Raw genomic sequence first — 15605 nt, forward strand, 5'->3', positions numbered from 1 at the left:
TAGGCCTGTGACCTGGTATCTAACAGAGCAGTTCCTAGGTACTTCAGGGTTTATTTAGACATACAGACCTATATTTGAATAAAAGATCGAAGAGGGTACCGGCGCCAGGGTTTACTATTCAAACTTGTTTAACTTCCAGGCAGAGGTTTTTGCTTAATTTTCTTTGGTGTCATTCAAATTTTACCAATGTAGTCCTCTAGTGTACTAGTTAGAAAGCCCTACAAATATGTAGATGGATTTCCACGTCTAGGTTTATCACCTTTATAAAGTTGCGTCCCAGTTTCAGTTATTTAAAATGTTTCAGATTATTTACCTACGTTGTTTTATATATTATCCATGTATTTTAGATCACCATACTTCCCCGTGCTTGCTATATTTTGAATAAATACTTTTTCCCTCATTCTGCATAAAAAGGTTAACTTCACATCTCGGTTTAAAATCCATACTTAATTGTTTTCCGTGGCCGTACAATCTGTGTGAAACAGCTCTCTCAGAGCGAATATTACATTTCTCTCTTTTGATTACAAACAAGAGAGGGAACACAACAAATAATGTTTTTACTAAAACATTATTCTTTTTAAGATAACATTTAAATAAAATAATAAAAACAAAATCACATATATTATTAATTATTATTTTTCTTTGTAAAGAAACAAACGTGTATTTGATTTGATTTATATATTGGTATTATTGAATTCATTTAGTAAAACTCAAATAAAATTTGACATAATAGTAATAATAATGATAATAAAAAGTGGGCGTGTAGTATTACATTAAATTAATATTAATTTAAAAAAATATATTGATATACATCTATATATAAAATAAAATAAATAATATACATAAAAAAACATTTGCTATACATATTTAAAAAAAAAAAAAAAAAAAAAAATGGGGGCGTGTTGTAATTCTATGATTGCAATTTTTTTTTCTTTACTTCATTTTTATACTGGAGAGGGTCACAACAACGACATAGCTTTTGTTTATTAGCCCTCATTTGTTGGACAGACAACCAGCAGAGTGTACATACATACACATACATATATATGGTACATACAAACAAATTTGATTTATTGCATAAAAGAAAGATATGGATATTCAATAAGAAAATTTAATGGGGAAAACGTTTTAACAACAAATTTTGTAATCAAAAACAAAAAAAGCGTTTTTCTTTTCTATCGATATCACGTAAATTCGTAACTATAATTAAGAAAACATCGAAAGCTGCCATATACCGTATCAAAAAAAACGAAATTTTTGACAATATGACAATGTTTTTGTTTTTGGCAAATATAAATCGATTGATTTTAAAATGTAAAATAAAATAGATTGGCAAAAAAATGAACTATATTTAGATGTTTTTTTTTTAATTTGAATTTAAATTCAAAAATTGCAGATTTAGTTTTTTTAATTAAAACAAGTGAAAATCCTAAAGTCGAATTATACCGACTACATAATAACCTACACCACTACTATTTTAATAGAGGAAAATTTAAAAACATTTTGCAGTAAATTTTGAAGAATTATTGCTTGAGTTTATATATGTAGAAGAGAGAAAACCGAACAAAATTTGTGGAAAAAATGTTAAAAGTGTTTCCACATAACAAGAAGAGAGCTGAATGTATCATAAACGCTCTTATTTTTTAAAAGATTAAGTTCTAAAGAACTTTATTCGGCACAAGGCGAATACAAGGGCGTTTTTGAAAGCCCGGTAAAAAGATATTTTCTTTCAGTATAAGACCTGTTGAAAGGACTTTGGAAGAAGACCTGTAAAAATACTTCATGGTTACAGAAGACTTCTAAAAAGGTAGTAAAAACTGTCTTCTATCTGTATAAGACATGTTAAGAGGTCTTTGGTCAACAGAAGTCCTGTGGAAAACCCTCTTGGCTTAAAAGAGGTTTATTGAAATAAAACTCAAAAATAAAAAAATAATAAAATTAAGGAGTTTATCCTGGCTCTTGGTGTGTATAAGAAAGTGTATGTAGTGTAGGCCAAAAACAAAATCAAATGATGATTTGATAAAATTCCTTAAACAAGAATAAAAAAAAAATAATAACAAAAAAATATAATTTTTAAAAAATTTCTAAAAACCACAGAATTATATGTATTTTTTTTGCATCCGGAACAAGGCATATTTGGTGAGAGGCAATAAAGTAAAAAAAAAAAAAAATAACAAAATCGGATTGAAATTGCAAAAGATCGGCGTAAGCTAGGGAAAGGACAAATGACTAAGAAGAAACTTCTTGCTAAAGTTGAACTATTTTGTTGTTGTTGTTGATTTTTTTCTTTTGCTTTGCTTTTTTGTGTACAGATCAATATTGTTTTTTTTTTTTAATTTATATATATTTTTTGATATATAGTTAGTTTTACTTAATAAAAAAGTGATTTTTTTTTTATAATCCAACAAATCGTATGGGCAGCATTGTAATCTTGTTAATTCGTTATTTGTTATATATAGTTTTTGTAGATGTGTTGTTGTTGTTCTTGTGTGTGTTGTTTCAAACCCATATCTTTTGCCAGAACTTACGTTGCAAGTGTTGCAACAATTCGACTGGCACACATGCAGCTTTCAACAACTACTAAATCTTATTACTCGCTGTCTGATCGTGACGGGCACTGTATTTGGGATTTGTTGGCATCACAGTTTTAGTTATAAGTTCATTGGGTGCCTCCAGAACGCCTTTGGCATGAGCGGCAGCTGTATCGCAATCGGTTCGTCTTGATATCAATAGGCGTATGTCGGTGTGCAGCATTAAACGTCCCGAACGTGAGGTTTGGAATCTGAAGTGGAGAGAAAGAAATATAATTATGTTAAGAATCTCAGATATTAAAATAATTATAAACAAAAAAAAAAAAAAATAATAATAATAATAATAGTAAAATATGTTTAATATTTTGGGAGGGCTATCCTAGCTAAAATCAGGGAGTTTTATTTTTTGAATAAAATTGTGACCTATAATAGTGGATTTTAAAGCAATTATTTTGAGAATATAAGGGGTGAGTTGGAAAATGGCTCGTGAGCTGAAAATAGACTCAAAATAGCAAAAGAGTTGCTTCGCTTGGCCGAAAGTGGTGATCTGCCGAATTTGGTTTTCTCCGATGAGAAAACATTAGTTGTCCAGCAGGTTGTAAACAAACAAAATGATCGTGTTTACTTGCCAAAGAGGTCAGCTGAAGATGTGCACCTTCGGTTGGCCATCAGAACTCAAGCGCCGGCCATGGTGATGGCGCCGCCATAACAGCCCATGGCCGCCCTCCGCTCGTATTAATCGACCGTGGCATTAGAATAAATGCCGAATGTTATCGCGAAAATATTCTGGAGAGTGTACTAAAGCTTTGGGCACGCAAACATTTTGGGCGCACACCTTGGACATTACAACAGGAAAGCACAGTTGACACTAAACAATACGAAAGTGTCGATCACCTCCAACACTAAGAGGGTAAAATCCAAGAAGATAGAGGATATAAAAGGCATATCTGCAGGCATTAAACTACTTACTTATAAGGAGCTGCAGCTTATCAGGACGAATCTAATGTTCGTAGGCAAGTTCGAGATATATCATAACGCAGCATTAAGGGAACTCCCGATAAGCAAGATCCCACATGGAGAGCAGTGATGAAACCAGTCGAGAAAAGGAAATGTGCTGTCGAAGGAGACTGGAACAATAAGCCTTTAAAAACTGCCTCCTCGGAAGTAGCACCCTTCAAAGCAAGGAAAGGCAAGTTTTAGGTTAAGTCCATGAAGCAGCAGTCCTCAAAAAAGGCTGCTAGGAAAAAGAGGCGCTGGAAGCCTGCTAAACCCTCAAAAACGACTCTGTTTATCCCATCAGCTGATTGTAGTGAAAAAACAGATGGACAGGGCAGAGACGACTATAGCGAGCAGACATAAGGGTATCTTGCCCAAGGAAGCAATATCGAAGGCCACCAAGTCCCTTTCAGCCAGAGGAAATGTGCTGTCGAAGGAGACTGGAAAAATAAGCCTTTAAAAACTGCCTCCTCGGAAGTACCACCCTTCAAAGCAAGGAAAGGCAAGTTTGAGGTTAAGTCCATGAAGCAGCAGTCATCAAAAAAGGCTGCGAGGAAAAAGAGGCGCTGTAAGCCTGCTAAACCCCCAAAAAACACTCTGTTTATCCCATCAGCTGAATGTAGTGAAAAAACAGATGGACAGGGCAGAGACCCAAAACAGAAGGTCCCTCAATGTTTCAAACGTAGTCTCTATTTTTTGTGGCTCCATAAAACCAACTTTTATCCAAACAACTCAAAGCTTTCTTCCTTTAGTTTTTCAAATTTATAGAAAAAAATACAATTTTGAGAAATTAGTCTCGCAGTAACCTCCTACCTCTTTCCTTTAGTGGTTCACATTTATAAAAAAATTACAACTTTGAAAAATTTATCTCAAAGTAACCTCCAAAAAATTGGCTTACCTCAAATGTATGGAATAGCGTAAACTTTTCATATTCTCAGCTGACATAAAATGACCCATTTCATTTTCCGTATTTACATTATTGCTGTTGCTATTGTTGTTGTTGTTGCTGCTGCCATTTAAACTTATATTGTTATTGTTAAGGCCAATGTTATTGTGTTGATGTTGTTGCTGCTGTTGTTTATTCGAATTTATTGTCACATTATCACCACCATCACCAGGATTTGTTTCAATATTGCCATTCTGCACCATAATATCACTATTAGATCCAACACTGTTAAATGTTGTCGTTTTTGTTGTTAATGTTGCTGTTGTGGTTGTGGTTTGAGTATTACTGCTACCCGTGTCGGCCAAAATACGTTGACGTATAAATGTCTGATGTAATGCCGGCATATCACGCATATCGTATGGTATAACAAACATACGAACAACGGTACCCATTGGGTTTAGTAAGGTAGCCTGGACAGTACCACAACGTGGTACCGAATAGCCTTTGCGGGGTAAGCGTATTTCACACTGGAAAAAAAAACACGAAATTATAATTTTAGTAAAAAGAAACAAAAAATAGAATGCTTACCAAATAAGGTGTACTCAAAGTCTCTCCCTTGAGCTCATAGAAGTAAGCTGCCGCCGGTATGGTCAGTTGTGTTGGACAAAAGCCACCCGAAGCACCCAATAGTAGCTTGAAACCCATCACCTCGATTTTGGGTACCAAACGTCGTTGCAGCAAACTCTCTTCCAGATTGCCTAAAATCGGCTTGCGCCCAAATACGGCAGATAGACGTGAACGCAACTTTACTGGCGATGTGGCAAATGGACTATACATTCCACAATCCAGATCTTCATCGGAAAACTGTTCATCGGAACCCAATGATGAGCGATCCGAACGATCGGATAGATGACGCGAACGACGTTTATATAGGGCTGAAGCTTTTATAAAACGCGGCGACAGGGAAGGTGAATTCGGCAATGTGGGGGCAGAATTGGATTTTTGCACCGTTATTGAGGGTGGTGGCGGTGGCGGGCCGGTGGGTGATTCAAATGAGAATGTTGGCGCAACCGCACCATCAGAGCCCTGTATGTCAGCTGACTTGGAACCCGTAGACATTGCCGAGGAGCATATTGTTGTCGTCGTCGTAGATGAAATGGCAGCATTTGATGACATCCCTCCACCATTGGCAATGGGTATGGGTGAAGAGACTTTCATCTCATTGGGATTACAGAAGATCCTTGTTAAATTCACTTTAGGCGAATTACGTCTTGCCAATAGGGGATTGTGTATGGATGGTAGTTGGTGGTGTTGATGGCTTTTGGAGTCCACCACGCTGTTGTTTGATTTCTCTATCACATTGGAGCCCACATTGAAATTGAAAGCGATTTGTAGAAGACTCGGCTTTGGTGTCTGTTTGTGTGGTTGCTGTTGCACCTGCTGACGATTGGTGTCCAACTTTAGCTGTTGTTCACTTGCTGTGGGTGTCTTAAATTGTGCCATAACCTTGCCAGAACTCTTGGCATTGTCACCGTTGTATTCCAACATCATGGGTGGTGTGTAACACAAACGTTGAGCCTTATCGATGCCACTGGTATTCGGTTGGGATTTTTCATTTAATTGGGTGTAGTACGATTTGTTGGTGCTGCTGCTGTTGTTGTTGGTCAGTGAACAACGTTCGATGTTTGGAGTTAGTTTTGTAGAAGTTGTAAAGTATTCCTGAAGGGGAAAAAATTGAGAAGATATTAAAATGGTGTTGGGGAAATTTTCAGAAATTTTAATGTAAGAGAGGGAAGTTTGTGAACAATAATTTTTTATCATACCGAACCAGACACTCGCAATTGATTGTCAATATTGTGAGTTAATACCGAGCAGATTTGTATTAATATCAACAGTTTGAAAAGAACCCATCAAATCGATCTGGAGATGTCAGGATATTGTCAAGCGTTTACGTCATGAGCAGATAACATCATAAGCATTTGCGTTTGCAAATATCAGATTCCAAATCTTAGGGATCGACTCCGTACCAGATCCAAATCAGATTATGGTAAATAAAATAGTTAAGAAATTGGGTTAAGGCAACTGAATTTCTAATATAATAAACTGTAAACTGCTCGTCTTCTTTAATAACTTTAGTCTAGAGCGCACAATAGACCTATACTGGCTAAAGTAGGACATACACTTTATGAAAGGACATGTGGCGATTTTTTCGCCCCTCTTTTCATTTTTGGTGAAAACGATTTCGAATCATTTATGATCGTTTGGATTGACTGTGACCAAAGCCTTTGCACTTTAACCAAAGAACAGCTTTTTTTCAGGCCGCCAACATCGTGATAATGGTAATAATATAATGTTGAACCAACGTTAGCTCGACGCCGTCGTCAACATTTAGAAATCGTTCAGACGTTTTGTGCGAAATGCAGATTTGACAGTAACGATTCTTAGCTAGCCGTTTCCACAATAGTTTTGGGCAACCAGAACGTATCTGAAATCCTAGTAGATTTTATTTCCATTCGGTGCGTTCTAAAACTCTATTCATTTCAATTTGAATCCGGCTTTACTTTTTTTCATTTACAATGACAGCGTGGTTTGCCCTCTTCAAGAATCTTCTTAATTTTCTCCGAACCACCGCCCCATTTGTGACTTCTCTAATTAGAAATTCGCTCCATTTTCGTTGGATATGACGGATGGAGATGTCGCCTATAATACATATATTCAGGTTCAATGACACTTCGGAAAAACTAGTGAAAAAGGTCGCTAACAATGTTGGGGACTTAGCCTAAAGATATAAGAAAATGTGAATTTTATTATTCTGCTGCTGTATGGGTTGCTGGCTGCTGTCGGTAAGGGTACTATGTCATTGTGCAAAAATACCTCTGCCAAATTATATCAATATCTGTTCAGATTTGGATATAGCTTCCATATATATCTTCAACCGATTTCGGGTTAATTGTGCACCAAATGGCCAATATAAGTCCAAATGACCTAAATGTTGGTACATCCAACTGAATTCAGCCTAAAAGCAAGTACATAAAATATGGAGAAAATCGGTTCAGATATAGCTATAGCTCCCATATATATGTTCCATGCGATTTGGGGGTTTAAGTCCCTCACATGCGTCATATGCATTCGACAACAATTATATTTGGTACCAGGTGTCAGATACAGCCCAGAATAATCATCTAAAAATCAGCTAAATTGTATCGAGATCGGTTCAGATTTGGATATAGCTTGCATATATATATTCAACCCATTTCGGGTTAATTGTGCACCAAATGGCCAATATAAGTCCAACTGAATTCAGCCTAGAAGCAAGTACATCAAATTTTGTGAAAATTGGTTCAGATTTGGATATAGCTTCCATACATATCTTCAACCGATTTCGGGTTAATTCTGCACCAAATGGCCAATATAAGTCCAACTGAATTCAGTCTAGAAGCAAGTACATCAAATTTTGTGAAAATCGGTTCAGACATAGCTATTGCTCCCATATATATGTTTCACCAGATTTGGTGTTTAAGTCCCTCACATGCGTAATAAGCATAATATAGTTCCTTACTGGTTTGTTTATGTGTCGTCCCTTCATATCCTCGTGGTCCATATTTATATTCATTTGTGATCCAAGTATTTCAACCACTTTCTAGTGTTTGGTTCTCCAATATCAATCGACAACGTAAGAGCTAGTGGGAGGAGAGAACCCCTCCCTGTCATAAAATTACATCGTGTTTGAGCCTTTTGGACATGCCCGCCCATTAGAATAGCTCTCAATATCATGGTAATCTAGCTCAATACTCGTTGAAGCGACGCAATATCGATAAATACATTCTTATTCGAGGAATCTTACTTAGGGAGGTTTCGAGAAACTTCACAAACATTCCCCTCAGCAAAAAAATGACGCCAAAAATATATTTCTACTTACCACTCCTCCCCCATACTGGGGACAATCATCCTTATAGCTATCTATTATTAATTTGTTATCACATGTTTTCTCTTTAGCTTGACCATTAACCACCACCGAGTTTCGAGCATTATCAACACAATCTTCGGCTACTACTGATGCTGTTATTACCGCTGACATTTTCCCACCATCCTTTTCATTATCCGAATCACTGCCCAATATTTCATCTGATTGCTGATCAGCAGCAACATTCATTTGGCCACCCATCACAACAGCTGCCCCGGAGGGGGAGAAATTATTTAAACATGAATTATTTTCTCCAATTACCACTTGATTGTTATCCGCCGAACTATTCATTTCATGTTGGGCACTGGAAAGCTGCTGCTGCTGCTGCTGTTGGAAATGATGTTGGGTTTTTTGACGTTTACACATTTGACAGCTTTGTAGTTGTGCGGTTGTCGATGGCAAATTATTGGAACGATTCTGGTGATGACCACTCTGGCTTTTGTTGTTTGTAGATGATTTTCGACTTTCGTTGGCTGACTGCTGGTGTTTGTTGTTGTGATGCTCCAAATCTTTGGCTACTTTAAGTTTCTTATTAGCTTTGGGCGTCCTCTGTATGGCTTGTAATAGAAGCTCGGCTTTATTACGTGGTATTTGTATAATATCACTGCTATTTAAACTACTGACAGATGATGATGACGATGCTGATCGACTTGTTGAGGAGGTTAGATCCAGCATATCGCCATCATCATCAGCTTCATTGGCGTCATCATCATCATTATCATCACGATGATTCGAACTCTTCAAAGGATTACATTTCAGGCAAATCATTGATTTTTCATAACCACATGCCGAACAGGTAATGGAATCCATTGTACTAGTTGCTGTTGTTGGACTAGACGCTTTATTAGCATGATTGTTTGTGGTGGTGGTGGTGGGGCTGGTAGTTTGGGTACCAGTTGAGATCATTTTCACATGCTGTTGTTGTTGTTGTTGCTGCCCATTTCCAGAGGGGGGAATGCTATTTTTAAAACTATTTGGTAATTGTTGCTGCTGCTGCTGTTGTTGTTGTCTTTGGCCTTTTGTTGCATTTGGATTATTCTCATCAGTGACTTTTTGATGATGATGATGATGATGATATGATGATGACCTGGCATTCAATAGCTGCTGAGGCTCATCATGTGGATCACCATAGTCATTATCATCATCACAACACTCAATCTCATCGTCTTCGCCCTGCTCCATTTTCTGTGAACTGGCGACTGCAGGACAACAATTTTGATATTCAATTGCCACGCTGTTGTCATTGGTCTTCCGTTGTTGCTGCGTTTTCTTATCACGCCTCAGCATCCGTTTACGATACTTGAGTAGCTGTTTTTCACGATGTGAAAGATTTCCATAATTTGTACTTAGAGAGGAATTGGAACTATCACCTTCACCAAAACCAACACAGCTGCCGCCGCTAAGATCAAAGCTATCCCCCGCACCAACACTGCTGCCATTGTTGAAGCTGTCGCCACCATCGAGACTGTTCAGAGAATCGTTATTTGTTGAACATTGTTGCTTTGGGAAATCTGGATGAGGATTTCTTGTCAACGATGAGGATGGCAATGATGATGAGGGGTTGTGCCCGAATTGGCTGTAGGGACCATCATCAATTTTCCGATTTCCTTCTTCCCTATTTGAATAAGTTGCATTGAAAACGGCAGTTTGTTGTTGTTGCTGTGGTATTTGCTGATGATCGTGGTGGTGGTGGTGGTGGTGGCGATGTTCCTTTGAATTTTTATTATCACAGTTGATTGTTAAAGATTTTGTGGTTGATCCAGCCGCTGCACATGGGCTTGTTGTTGCTGTCCCAGGCATTTTTGACCATGTCCCACTACTACTACTACTACTGCTGCTGCTGGACGACGCCTCTGTGGCCTTATATTGGGGAGTAATTGTCGTTGTTGTGGTTGTTGTTGCTGTTACGGCTGGGTTTATTTTCGGTATACCCCCCGTTATACGTGGAAGACTTTTCAAACAAACCGATACACTAGATTTTTCCGATATATTGACATTTGGAAAATTATGTACATTCGGTTTTGTATTAAAGCAGGCCGTGCTGGCATTGTCATCACCATCGTATGCCTTGATGCGGTAGAAAATATTGAGACGTGGTGCAGCCGATGCTGGCGATGGCCATCGATTTGTACTATTGGCATTTGACGATGATGTGGCAGCCGAGCTACTGCTGTTGCCGCTGCTGCTATTATTGCCACCACCCGAATTTGCTGCTGCTGATGCTGCTAGACTAGTTGCAGTAGGTGAGGTACCCAAAATATTCACATTCATCGTTGAGGTGGCCAAATCGCCAGCAGCACTCGTTCTTGGCGTTGTGGTGGTGGTGTAGATAAGGCGACCAGTATCATAAATGGTCTTGTCCGCTTTCTTAATGAGATCACACCAGGCACTGATTTGTGAAAAGTACAATTGACTGCGTATGGCACTACATAATGAGGGCAGCGTCATTGTGGGCGGTGGTTGTCTAAGAGGGATGGAAAACAAAATGGAATAAAGTGTTATAATGTTAATCAAAGAATATGTGATAATTTTTAGAAATGGAAATGTCGATTGGAAACCTTTCCATTTTTTAGACATCCCTGATATCCCGATTTGTATTCAACAGGGTACGGAAGGCATACTTACTTATCATTAACTTTTATTATCCATTGTTCTAATAAAATTTTATGGCCTACTGGACCCAAATAGACTTCTATGCAGATGGGCTCACCACGAGCTAGAATATTTTCCATTTTTATACAATAGGCACGCCAACGAGCGCACTGAAAGATGAAAAAAAGAAGGAAGGAAGAATAAATAACAAGAATCTCAAAAAACAGCAGCTACAACAACAACAACAATTCCACTTACCGTTATATTAACGTATAACATATCACAGAAGTGTTCCTCAGCATCTGAGGCATCACCTTTGGTTAGTCCCAATTTGCGCAGGAACCGATCACAGTGTGGACCCTGTTGGGGTGGTGTTGTATTACGACTTGTCGTTGGAGTTGCTCTGGCCGATGATGTTGCAGCAGCAACGGCAGCAGCAGGACTTTCGCGACGATCATGGATATAGCCGGAGATGGAATTATCATAGGTGCTGCTGCTGTTGGTCGACAAACTACTATTGGTGGGTGTTGCTGACTGAGGTGGTGTTGGCATGGCGCTTGATTTTCGTAGTAAATAATCCTTATTATGGCTGGTGGTGGCGGTGGCTGCGGCTACAGGTGTTCCCGAATTATACCAACCGGATGGGGTGCCACCACCAGAGCTACTATTAGCTGAACTACCCGACAAATCTGTATGCTGCGGGGTGGGGAACCGTGGGATATTTTGTGGTGTCAGACGATGATGGCCATATTTGGGTGTGGAAGCTGTAATGGGTGGATTATATGGTATGGGGGTGCCGACACGAAGGCATGTATTGCTGGCCAATGACTGTAGGGAGCACATAAAATTATCCACAACTCCACCGCTGCTACCAATTCCACCACCACCACCGCTGGATCCGCTACTATTCGGTGGCGAATTAAACAAATTCATGCGATTCAAGGCAATACGTCGTATAATTTCAAAATCTCCAGCCCCGCTTGTGCGTCGTTCGTCATGTGACTGCTCTGTATTGATGGCCAGTGCCACATACTCCGGTTCCACAGAACGAACACAGTCCACGGCAACTTTTTGTTCGCCAGCCATATGTTGGCGCTGGGCACAGGGAGACTCTTGGCGCAGTTGGCTTAGTTTCTGAGACCAACGGCTGTGATTGCTCTCCACCGAGGAGCCAGCACTTTCACTGCTGCTATTGCTGTAGTTATCAGCCAGCCGGAAAGACGAATACTGTGTAAAATCTGGCGAATTTGAGGCTTTGCGTCGTAAATAGTTGGCCATGTCCAAGGCTTCACTTGTGCTGCCACCAGCACCACCACCACCACCACTACCATGATGGTGATGAGAATGATGTTCCTGCTGATAGATACTGTTGCCAGCTCTGGAAGTTGATGGTTTGGGCGAATGACGACCGGCACCGCCAATGCTACCATCTGCCATGGTATTAGCTCCACCACAAACACCAGGCCCAACCTGTGTTAAGACATCCGGTTGTCTCACCGCATATTCATCTTCGGCCAAAGCTCGACCTTCCAAGATTAAAGAAGCTATGCCCAGTAATGCTGAATCGTAGACCTCTTTGTTGTCATTGGAACCGCCACCTGCAGCCGTGGACCCAGGTGGAAAGGGTGAAGTGTTGTTGTTGGCAAGGCCTAATAAGCTGCCGGCAGTAGGTGGTGAAGAACCGCTAAACGATGTGGGTATCATTTTGTTTTTGGGTATTCCGTCACAAGACCGTTCAGGCTGGGACCAATTGGGTTTTGTTCTAGACAAAGTTCTATTCTAACGAAATTTCTGCAATTGACGTCGTCGACGGCGGCGTTTTGTATTGTCGTCGTCGTCGTCGCCGCCAATTTCTCTTCTCGTCCTCGTTAAAAAGGCAGCAGCTTTGGTACTCCTCTCCTCCACAGCGCTTTGTTGGAACTGAAAGAAAATGTGGAAGAAATGACAAAATTATTATTGAATTCGATATCTTTGGTATTTTGGCTTGAAGGGCTATTTGGTTATAGTTTTCGGGGAGTAGAGAGATTTTTATAGTTTTTTTTTAATTTTCTAATTTTAAATCTCTGATGTGAAAGATGAGAATTAAAAATGGCGCCCAATTTGAGGATTTTTTTGTAGGTTCCAGAGTAAATCTTTTTTAGTGCAAATGAGAAAATTTCTTGCCACCATCGAGAACAGTTAACCCACTAGAGTTCCCAAAATGATAATTCTTAGACATTTTGGAGCACTTTTGGTCCGCAAAAAAATATTTTTGGCTTGCAGTTTTTGAACTCGCGGGGGCGTTGTATCTCAAAGGCAGCCTTTAGGTTTTTTAGTTTTTACTCGCGTGGACCTGAGACCGCTTCTGAGCATTCTAGGAAGAGTTTCCCCAAGGGGTCTTCTTTCAAAGGGTATTCCGTGGGGGAAAAGTTCTTGTAGGTACAGCCCTCCTCGACGTTGCACCAAATTCGAACAGTTCGGAAATATTTCCAATTAAAGGAGTCTCCTCCCCAAGTGGTTATTGTAAAATGGAAAATATTTTGTTGGAACAGAAGACCTGTCAAGAGATCTTCTTTCAGAAACTGCATCTGAGCTTTCTGGGAAGAGTTTACTTCTATCTTCTATGGATGTGAGATTTTTAATGGAATTTGTAATGGAGTCCTTTCAAAGGGTATGCAAAATTCTTATTGGAACAGAAACGACATATATCTCCCCTCGATGTTGCACGGCAGCAGTTCGAGAAGAGTTCCATTTCAAGGAGTTTCCTCCCAAAAGGTAATTGAAAAATGGGAAAAATCCTGTTGAAAAGCGAGTTTTTGATATCTCTTTACAGAAGACGAACTTCCCGGAGGCCTTCTGTGCCAGAGGTTATTTGAAACATTTGTTTTGTATAAGGCAAAAAAAACGAGATAGACCCATAGTTCCTCATGATGATCTGCATAGAATCACTTTTTGAGTCGATTTACGCATGTCAGTCTGTCCGTTCGTCTTTCCATGAATTCTTGTAAACAAAGTACAGGTCACATTTATTATCCGATTGAGATGAAATTTTACAAACAAAATTTATTTGGAACGATCCCCATTGAAATTGGTGATAATTGGATCATATTTTGATATAGCTCCCATATATGTATATCTTCAATCGATTTCTGGTTATTTGTGCACGAAATGGCCAGTATCGGTCCAAATGACCTGAATTTTGGGACATCCGACCAAATTCAGTCTAGAAATCAAATTTGGAGAAAAATGGTACAGACATAGCTATAGCTCCCATGTATATGTTTTATCCGATTTGTTGGGTATAAGTCCCTCACATTCGTAATATCCATTCGACACCAATGATATTTGGTACCAGATATCAGATAAAGCCCAGAAATACCTCTGCCAAATTATATCAAAATCGGTTCAGATTTGGATATAGCTTCCATATATATCTTCAAAGGATTTCAAGTTAATGGTGAGCAAAATGGCCAATATCAGTCCAAACAAGCAGAATTTTGGTACATCCAACTGAATTCAGTCTAGAAGCAAGTACATAGAATTTGGTGAAAATTGGTTCAGATATAGCTATAGCTCGCATATACAGGGTGAGGTGAAAAAAACTGCAATCAGACTGCTGTCATTTCTAAGCCACTCGTCCGACAGCTCATTATATTGTTTACTAGCGTACAAAAGCATTTTGGTGAGAATTTTCCAGAAAAAAAGTTATTCGGGATGGAATTCAAGCGTGATAGTGCGATTTATTTATATTTGGCTGGAAAACCACAAGTGATTATCGTTAGAGCACTCCTGAATTTAAATGTGAATAAATCTTTTGTGTCTCGTACCATCGCTCGTTACCGTGATAGTGGTAGCGTAGCCCGAGGTCAAGGAAGAGGACAAAAGAAAACAGCAATATCAAAAAGTAAAGAACCGCGTCGCAGTGGCCGAAAAAGGGCTCGCGAGCTTAAAGTATTGTCATTTTCCATTCGGCAAATATTGAAAAATGAGCTCGGGATAAAGCCATTGAAATTCCAAAAAGTGCAAGAACTTACACCGCAACAGAAAGAAAATAAAATCAAAGGAGCTGCAACTCTTTAGCTCGCTTGGCCGAAAGTGGTAAACTGCCGAATTTCGTCTTCTCCGATGAGAAAACATTCGTTGTCCAGCGGTTTGTAAACAAACAAAATGATCGAGTTTACTTGCCAAAGAGGTCAGCTGAAAATGTGCACCTTTGGTTGGCCACCAGAACTCAAGCGCCGGGCATGGTGATGGTGTGGACCGCCATAATAGCCGATGGTCGCTCTCCGCTCGTATTAATCGACCATGGCATCAGGATAAATGCCGATGGATGGTGTATTTAAATATCGAAATACCGCAGAACAACATTCGGACAGCGTGTGACGGTTTTATTGGCGGTTTGAAGGCCATAAACTTATTCTAAAATTTAATGCTATTTCCGACATGTTTTGCTTTCATCAACAAAATGTAAATATGATGGCGTTTGACTTTGTTGCTCTAAAGCCAAATGTTGATAGGTGATATGATATACTTCAAATAATTTTTTGCATAATGGTGTAGGGTATCACAAGAGTCGGACGGGCCGACGACTTTTGACTTTTCCTTATTGGTTTTAATTAAGGTTATTCCTTTTGGAATATTCGAAACAAACAAAAGG

The 15605-nt window shown here is 39.2% G+C and overlaps 1 protein-coding gene across 9 annotated transcripts in view; it reads right to left on the minus strand.

Moving 5' to 3' along the window:
• Positions 1-871: 871 nt before the first annotated feature.
• LOC101892996 (protein Atossa) overlaps positions 872-15605 on the minus strand; it is a 127651-nt gene continuing 112917 nt past the window's right edge. For all 9 annotated transcript variants that reach the window (XM_020038773.2, XM_011296305.3, XM_011296303.3 and 6 more), the window contains 6 exons: positions 11228-12889; positions 11003-11139; positions 8333-10841; positions 5002-6132; positions 4426-4940; positions 872-2782 (listed from right to left, as the gene is read on the minus strand). In XM_020038773.2, coding sequence (XP_019894332.1) covers positions 2581-2782; positions 4426-4940; positions 5002-6132; positions 8333-10841; positions 11003-11139; positions 11228-12673 — 5940 coding nt within the window. In that variant the 5' untranslated portion in view covers positions 12674-12889 and the 3' untranslated portion in view covers positions 872-2580. The remainder of the gene's footprint in view (positions 2783-4425; positions 4941-5001; positions 6133-8332; positions 10842-11002; positions 11140-11227; positions 12890-15605) is intronic.

This window comes from Musca domestica, unplaced genomic scaffold, assembly GCF_030504385.1.
Source record: "Musca domestica strain aabys unplaced genomic scaffold, Musca_domestica.polishedcontigs.V.1.1 48, whole genome shotgun sequence".
NCBI lineage: Eukaryota > Metazoa > Arthropoda > Insecta > Diptera > Muscidae > Musca > Musca domestica.